Below are 9,383 nucleotides of genomic sequence, written 5' to 3'. Positions count from 1 at the left end.
TTATGATTTATTAACGATACCTTGTAATACTTATTAAATTCGAATAAGTAAAATCTGATATTGGATTGTGCCAATAACAGTGTGCCACCTCCTTGTGTTGTGTTGTTGGGCATCGGTATTCCTTGCCAATTCTCATACTTTTTGTGTTAACATGCTTTCAACTTACGCAATGGCGGGCACAAATTCTCTCAGCTACATGAAAACATATAAAAATTGTAGACAACAGTATCAAACACTTGTCAATATCAAATTACTACTCCATACGACAAAAATGGCAGAAGACGACATTGCACAGAAGATAGCTAAGTTGAAGCAGGAGATGGTTGGTGAAATAAGAGGTGCCATGCAACGTAGCTGGGGAGAAGTGGTAAGCTTATACGAGAGGGAGCCTATGACTCACATGACCAAGATCAGCAGGTCCGGCTACACAGCCTTGCATGTGGCCGTGGCCGATGGCAATGAAGACATTGTTGAAAAGCTAGTGAATCGGATCAAGGTTGTGCAAGAGAAGACTGAACCAACCATCGCTGATAAGAGTGAGATTTGGTTAACACCGGTTGAAAATGAATATACGATGGTCGAAACAGGAGAGAAACTTGTAATGTACTCCAAACCTCTTGAAATCAAAAACCAGAAGGGAGATACGGCTCTTCATCTGGCTGCTCTTATAGGAAACGTCCGTATGTGCAGGGCCATTATCACAGCAGCCTCTTCTGATGATAAGCCGGCGGCATCGTTGATTGAGATTGAGAATAACATGGGCGAAACTCCACTCTTCTTGGCTGCTCTCCATGGCAAGAAGGATGCTTTCCTTTACCTTAACTCAGTCTTGACTAATAAAGCTGGAAGTTCAAAATGGGCAGTTAGATGTTGTAGAAGGCATAATGGTGATACTGTTCTGCATTGTGCCATAGATGGCGAGTTCTTCGGTAAGTAGCTAGCTATAGGGTATCAATGGTACAATTTTGACAATAAATCAAGTTGATATATTCTGACTATTCATGATGATTACATTTTGGATAAATAGTCAAAATTTTATTTTAATTACTATAAACAGGGTCGGTCCTATAGCACTTTTTATAAAATTTGAGGGTCATTTGTAAAGAATTAGATATTTTTATAATATTTATATACAAAATAGCATTTTTATAAGATTTGGGGGCCATTTGTATAAAAAAAAATGTTCTTATATATTTTGGATCCTTTTTCACAAAGGGTTCTAAGCACAAGCCTGATCTGTCTATAAATTTAATTTTTTGTTTATGTATAGGTGGTAATTTTATTAAGAACATAGTCAATTAGAATTTTGTTATTATTAATAACATAATTTATATATAGTGAGTTTTTTTAACATGGTTTTATTTGATAGATTTGGCTTTTCAGATAATTTCATTGTATGAAGATTTAGCAAAGTCTGTCAATGGCGCAGGACAAGCCCCTCTCCATATTTTAGCTGATAAGCCTTGTGCATTTAGAAGTTCTATCAACAAGTTGGATTTATGGAGAGCAATCATTTATAAATGTATGTATTATTATTATTATAAAATTATTGATGATTATAATAAAATCTAATCATAAGCCAGATCACCATTATCATTATCATCATGATCAAAAACTAATTTTTCTGAGTTTTTGGTTTCTAAGTTATATATGTGGAAAAGCTGACGACAAATGTAGAACCTAGTGAAACTTCATTAAGAAGCTCTGACGATGGTGAACAAGAACAGAAGAAGTATCCACCAAACTACATCACTTTAGTCAGAATCTTTGCTTTTCTATGGAAGTTCGTTGTAATTGGTATGTCTAAACTATGCCATAATTAATTACTTAATTAGCTATGTAAATATCTTATTATTATCATTTTACAAGCCTTTAATTAAATTAATTAATTATAAAGATGACTACTCAATCTCAGCTTTTTCAAACGGCAAAAATTCTGAGTTTTTCAGACATTATAACTACAATTATACTTTTTTTTTTTTAAAAAAGAAATGTATCCGAAAAGATAAGGTATAATGTGTATTGTAAATTTATTATTATTTTTTATTAATTTCTAAAAATGAGCAGAATGTTAAATGTTTTAATAAAGCAATCTATTTACAACGTTTTTTCAGAACCCCATACTACATAAAATACAAAGTCATTTAACCACATTTTCCCTACATTCTTCAAAAAGAAATATTTCACTACTATAGATATATATATATATAACTCAATCAACATTTTGCAATTTTTTTTTTTCAAATTATGTCTCGTCTACTCTAATCTGTGTCTAGGAAAAGATAAATGAATATTATTCACTTAATTGGTCATGTCTTTATTATAAAGTGATTCCTAGCATACAATTGAAGTCTATAAAAGTAATTGTAGCCTCTTTATAAAGACTGTCGAAGGGATCGTTCTTAGCATATATAAATTAAGCCTATAAAAGTGCAGCATATATATTGGTGCACCCCCAAAAGGCACTATGGTGAAACCCATTGATGTTTATGGCTAGAAAAGTATTTTTAGTGAATTTTTTTTACGATTGTATATATTATAATTATTTAGAGTATTTGTAAATTTTTTAAAAATTATTAATAAGTTATAGTATCGAAAATAAAATTTAAACATATTAATTTTCATATGCATAAAAAGACAGTCACGTGTTGTTTTTTATATTTTATATTTAAAATTTCTCAAAAATTTATAAAATACTCTAAATAACTAAAATATATCCGAACATAACAAAATATTTGCGCTCAAAATACTTTCCTCTTGCCATTGGAAATGTATCAATATGCCCGGGAAAACTTCTCTATATATAATCTTTTGTAATATATAGAGAGAGAGGTCTATCTTTTTATATATATTATTATATTTCATTTCATTTTGTCGATTAGCTAGGCTTTAATTTATCCAAATGCATTATTTGACGGTTCTAAAAAGAAGACGAAGAAAAGTTCAAAGTACTCTATATATGGCCTCCGTTATCATTATTCTCTCTCTCTTTTTATTTTTTTAAATAGACTATTTATGTACTACTTTTTTTTGGTAGCTACTTGATTATATATTTACACATTCAATTGGTATTCTGCTAATTAATAGTTATGTTCCATTTGCAGTGACTACTTCTAGATTTAGCTTTGAAGAAGAAACTACTACAAACAACCCTAATGTGGGAGACAAAGGTGGGCAAAATTTTTCTATACTTTTATAAATATCGATAATACTGACTGTTAAATTTTAAGTTAATTAACAAGGATATAAATATTAACATCACAATAAATTCGTATATATGTAGGTACATAAAAGTTTATCAAATTATTAATTAATTGATATACAAAAAATAATTAGCTAAGTTAATTACTATATTTATTACAGATAGTCCGAGAAATAGTACGGCAGCTGGAACTGATATAGAGAATCAAACTTATAGAGGAAACCAAGGTGAGGAGGAGATCATTCTTTTATATTTTATTTTCCTTCTGTTTTTTGAAAAAATAAAATTCTCTAAAAAGTATATATGAGTAAAATCAAATGAGGATGTTTTGTTTACTTTTATATATTAGTTACAAAATCATTATTTTATGACATAAATTATATGATTAGTACTATATTAGTATTGTTACACTACAAAAAATCTTAGTTTTAGTCACAATAAAATTTGTGACTACAAGTAAAAAATTTGTGACTAAAGAAAATCCATCTTACTTATGTCATCACTAAAAAGTCCATGGCTAAAAGTATTAGCTACAAAAATCAAAATTTGTTGTCACTAAATGTATTTTTAGTCACAACAAAGTTTATCACTAAAAATAATAGGTTGTGACAAAAACTACATTAGTGACAACTTGTAATTAAGTATGACTTTTTAGTCACAAATAATTTTTTGTTGTGACTAAAAGTGACATTTAGTTACACAAAACATATGTTGTGACTAAAAGGTTGTCACTAAAAGATATATTTATTTGTAGTGTTATACTGATTCTTGTCGTTCACTATTATAAATGGATCATCATATATTATAATTCTTATTTTAGAATATTTTTATTTATGATCAAATCATCATTCATCAATCATGTGCAGGAAACAAATCAGTACCCGAAATGGTTCCACCAAATTATGTCATCATCTATAATTTTCTCAAGCTTATACATAGGAGCCTACTAGCTTTCACGGGACTAGGTATGTCCTATTAAGTAAAATATATTTTTATACGAATATGGAATATAAATATATACATACATGTTTATATATAAATATATATATATATATTTATATATCTTACATTATCAAACGATCCTAACATTATCACGTATATATATATAAAAGAGCGACTATAATGCATCTACTTTTCTGAAAACATCGGTGCAGCCAGTTTCTGGAAACATAAACTGGCTGTATCGATGTTTTCTACACCTCGATAGTATTTTTTTCAATTTTTTATATGACACTGTACATTATAATAATTTAAGACACCTTGCAAAATTTCAAGAAATTCCAAATAATTTACCGTACCAAAAACAATGTTTAAACTGCTGACTTTTACACGCGTATACAAAATAATAAGCATGCTTGCAACAAGATGTTTGAACCCTGTTTTTGATACCATAATTTTTTCAGAATTTCTTAAAAATTTTGTACGATGTTTTAGATAGTTGCAATATACACCGTCATATAAATTTTATTTTTGGATTATATCTATCTACATGTAGAAAATAGAAAAATAATGCACCAGTATTGTCAAAAAAAGTAAATGTGTTGTAGTCGCTTCATATATATTATATATATGTATGTACATGTATGTAACGTATGAGAAAAGAGTCCTCTATTGCATGGGTTTCCAAGGTAAGTCCATTGTATTAATACTTTTATAATTAGGGTTATTTATCTTTAATTATCTCTACTCAATTAACAATAATAAAATAAAATCATCATCGTTTTTCATGCGTTCCAATTATAGGCATAGATAGATGGATGAGATCATTAATTGAGGAGGAGTGAGTTTGATTTTTTTGGGTGAAGAGAGAGTGTAAAACAAATTAATACCAAAACAATAATGTTAGAAGTAAGAAACCATTCTCATGTTACTTGGGATTAGCTCAGGTGGTTGGGTATACTAGTGTATATAAAGAAGACAGAGGTTCTATTCCTCTGCATAAAAAAATCACTCTCACCTCTAAACATTGAAAATAAAAAGATAAAGTTATGATAAAATAGTATATGCGTCTTCAATATATATATATATATATATATATATATATAAGGTGATGAGTTCAATCATGTGTTAATAGTAATATTTTGAAGAGATATATTTTAATCTTTAAAGAAAATATTATTAACCTTGTCTAAAACAAAATGGTTAAGTAAACATAAAATTATTAATGTTTAGCACAGGGACTTATCTTAGGTAGACAATCTTAAATGTGTAACTACTTATCACAAGCTTTGTGCATGTCCACGCGTATATTTCATATTAGGGCTAAGCATTGGTCGGTTTGGGCTATTTTTTCATATTATTAAATACAGAATTCGGTTTTCGGTCCAAATTGATTTGATCCAAAATCTGACTGGCCAAACCAATCAAAGAAAAAATCCGACCATTTTGGACCGTGATTTAGTCGGTTTAACCGAAGTTCATTTTTTTAAAAAAAATTTCCCATAAATTTTTAGAAATTTTTAGTTAAAAAAAAACAAATTTTTTTTTGGATTTTTGGAATCCATTTTTATGCTTTTTTAAAACATAAATACATAGAACATAGTTATATTCACAAATTTAAAAGTTTGAAAACATAATTAAAAATCCATAAGCATAACATAGCCTACATATTTTTATAATTTTGGTCGGTTTCGGTTCAAACTGGTTGGTCCAGACTGATTTTTTTAAACCGACCGAATAGTGGCAGTTTATGCCGTTAATAGTTTTTTCAATGTTCGGTTTAATTGTTTTTGGTTTTTTCGGTATTCAGAAGGTCGGTGTACTCAGTTTTTTCGATTTTTCAGATTTTATGCTCACTCCTACTTCATATATAATGAATTTTAATTATATATTCTTTTATATTTATTTAGAACTATATATATATATATTGTACTCTTTATTTAGAATATATTCATCAACTATGAAAACTATGTTTCGATTGTTTAATTAGCTTATTTTTAAGCATTTTATGCGTTGATATATTTCATTTTTGTTTGGAAGGACATGGATGGATAATTGGTATACGGAAACTAAAAGAGAAGCATCAATGGTCTGTTCAAGTATTGAACGAACTTTTAAAACATAATATTTTGTATGACTTCGAAGATGCTGGTGAGATGCCATATTTTGACGTACAAAATAAGAAGTATTATGAAGAACTAAATTTGGCATTTGATCAGGGTAAGTATATATCTAATTCTATTATAGTAAATATAAATTTCTCAACTTTTATAGGTGTGTTATTTATAAATATTTTTTTTCTTCCAACTATATATGCCTAATTCTTTAATAATGCTCTTCCAAAGAAAAATCTTCATTCTTACTAATAATCCTCTTCCCGTAAATTAAGTTTCCATGAGAAGTTCAAATTCCTCATACCATTTCTCTAACGGAAAAAAACCAGGGGCTATTCTTGATAATAATCTAAAACTCATGAATTTGCAGCAATAGAGTTCTCTAATAAAATCCAAAACTTCCAAATAGAAAAGACTATTTGGTACCTTCTTTTGAGTGAGAACTAATTCTACACGTGTGAAAATAGTAGACAGATTTTAATGCTTATATTATATTGCTTGCAGCGAAGGAAGAAAGCCCAAATGATCAAAAGAGTAGTACTAGTGAAGTCGTGATCAGAAAGAGAGAAACACCCATATTAATTGCAGCAAGAAATGGTATCACAGAAATGGTAAAGATAATCCTAAAAAGATTTCCAATGGCCATCTATGACTCGAACGAGGATGGGAAGAATATAGTGTTGTTGGCTTTGGAGAATAAGAAAGTAAAATTGTACAAGTTCTTGCTCCAGAAATATTCCAAAAACGAGAGTATCTTTCGCAGAGTTGATAACAATGGGAATGGTGCATTGCATGTTGCCGCAGCAAATAATGATCATGGAAATCTACATCGCTGGCCTATTCCTGGTGATGCTTTGCAGATGCAGTGGGAAATTAAATGGAACATGGTACTTACATATAAGTTAATATTTACTAATTAAATAATTGAAAAACAGTCAGTTGAACTTGTTGAAATGTATTTATTTTTCTAAATGCAGTTTGTAAAGAATTCAATGCCGGAGGACTTTTTTGTTGGGTACAACAACAAGGGAGAAACTCCAGAAGCCATCTTCACAAGGGACCACAAGAGTCTTGTCCAGACAGGTAGTGAATGGATGAGAAAAACTGCAGAGTCTTGCTCCCTCGTCGCCGCCCTCATCGCCACCGTCGCTTTCGCCACATCGACATCTCTACCCGGCGGCACCAGCGACGAAAACGGGAAACCAATGTTGGCAAAGCAGCCGGCATTTCATGTGTTTGCCGTGGCTTCATTGATAGCTCTATGCTTTTCAGTCACTTCCTTGGTGATGTTCCTCGCCATCCTCACTTCTCGGTTTTCAGAGAAAGAATTTGATAAAGTTCTACCAAGGAAACTTTTGTTGGGACTAACCTCATTGTTTTTGGCCATAGTCTCTATGCTTGTTTCGTTCTGTGCTGGCCACTTCTTTGTTCTTCAAGATGCTCTCAAAGTAGCTGCATTTCCAGTTTACACTCTCACTTTCATACCAATATCTTTCTTTGCGGCAGCTCAGTTTCCACTCTATATTGATCTGGTGCGAGCCACCTTTTGGAGTCCCTTTGGTGGCCAGGAAAATTATTTTCATTGAATGCATATTAGTTATAAGAAAAATGCTGTGTGTAAATTTATTTATTAATATGTTTTTGAAGCTAGAGAAACTAAGAGTAATATAGACAGAATTTAGGCAGATGATATAAAGTACTCTTAACTTACTTTGTGAATGTTAGAATATATACCCACATGCTATATATTCTTATAATATCATGTATGTGTATGACATAATAATAATAGTACTTTTTTTTTTCTGAGTAAAGGGATATTTTTCATTCACCAAAAGTAAAGACATTGATTACCCTGTTGTAATTTCTAATCCAGAAATTGCTCAGAAAACAAAAGAGGTCGGCCATAAGATTGTTGGCCTTAATAGCCCTGCATTATATGGTCACACATCAACCTTCCATCCTTGGCCGAAGGATAATATATAATAATTGTAGTTACCCAAGAATCAAAAGGAATACAAAAACATAAAAATCACTACAAGAAAATTGTCTTTTACTGACGATTTTGGGAGTGTTGCGAGCAAAGCTCAACTTTTTTCGGCGAGTTACATTAAACGCGCCGGCGAAAGTTATATCATTTGCTGAGGCTTTTCTACGCTAGCAAAAGTCTACTCCCTGACAAAAGTACTTTTAGTGGAGAATTTCGTGAAATGCGATAGCAAAAGTACTTTTAGTAGAGAATTTCCCAGAAAACCCCTGAAAAAAGTGGCTGAATAAAATTCTAAATTCCGTGTCGATCATCATCGATCTCACCCTGAGATATAGTAGTTTCTTGGAACCTTGTCTAATTATGGGGTATTTCAAACCTAATCAACTGTCTCATTGCTAGCGGGATCACTACTACAAAAACAACTTTTTAGGACACTTTTTAGGGCACTCACCTAGATGCGAGTCCTAAAAACAACTCCCGGCCCTTTTAGGACTCGCAATAATTTCTATAGGGCTCGTGGAGCAAGTCCTAAAATCTCATGTGTGTCCTAAAAGTTTGATTTGTTTTTTTAATATACACATCTTAGTCTTTTTAGGACTCGAATTGCGAGTCCTAAAAACGGATGCGTATCCAAAAAGTCTTATTTTATTTTTTTAATAAACACCTCTTGGAGTTACATAATTTTTTGTAATAATAATAAAATTTTGAATAGTACTTTTATATCATCAAATATAGTTTGGTGTGGTGGTTTCCTACCTATTTAACTTAATGTAGGTCCAGGGTTCTAATCTTATCTTTACAATTTTGATTTTTAAAAAAAACAATATATATGGTGTTACCAGGTTTCGAGCCCTCACCCTATACGGCTGGGCTTGGCTCGGGGCTAGCTGAGGGTCGATGGCACAGAGAGGGGTTCGGTTGGGCTGGGTTGGGTCTTGGTCGGTGGTGTAGGGAGGGGCTCGGCAGGGACGACGGCTCGGTTGGGCTCGGGGCTGGCTGGTGGGGTTCTCAACTTCACGGAGGCGACATTGTAGCTCACGGCGGCAACATGTATTTATTTTATTTCTTGATTTTTTTATGTTAAAATATATTTGATTTGATTATCACTACAACAGAAATGAGTATTAGAGGCGGAGGCTTC

At 31.5% G+C, this 9,383-nt stretch overlaps 1 protein-coding gene across 1 annotated transcript; it reads left to right on the top strand.

Annotated features, from left to right (window-relative positions):
- The first annotated feature begins 223 nt into the window (after positions 1 to 223).
- Positions 224 to 8,032, top strand: LOC133781627 (uncharacterized). Its single transcript, XM_062220679.1, has 9 exons — positions 224 to 929; positions 1,370 to 1,522; positions 1,645 to 1,797; positions 3,105 to 3,170; positions 3,364 to 3,429; positions 4,069 to 4,167; positions 6,182 to 6,361; positions 6,760 to 7,142; positions 7,233 to 8,032. The coding sequence occupies exons 1-9, from the start codon at positions 272 to 274 to the stop codon at positions 7,839 to 7,841; spliced, it is 2,367 nt and encodes a 788-aa protein (XP_062076663.1). The 5' UTR covers positions 224 to 271; the 3' UTR covers positions 7,842 to 8,032.
- The last annotated feature ends 1,351 nt before the right edge of the window (positions 8,033 to 9,383 follow it).

Source organism: Humulus lupulus, chromosome 6 (assembly GCF_963169125.1).
Source record: "Humulus lupulus chromosome 6, drHumLupu1.1, whole genome shotgun sequence".
Taxonomy (NCBI): Eukaryota; Viridiplantae; Streptophyta; class Magnoliopsida; order Rosales; family Cannabaceae; genus Humulus; species Humulus lupulus.
Note: the sequence above shows the minus strand (reverse complement) of the source record. Positions and strands in the feature narration are given on the sequence as shown.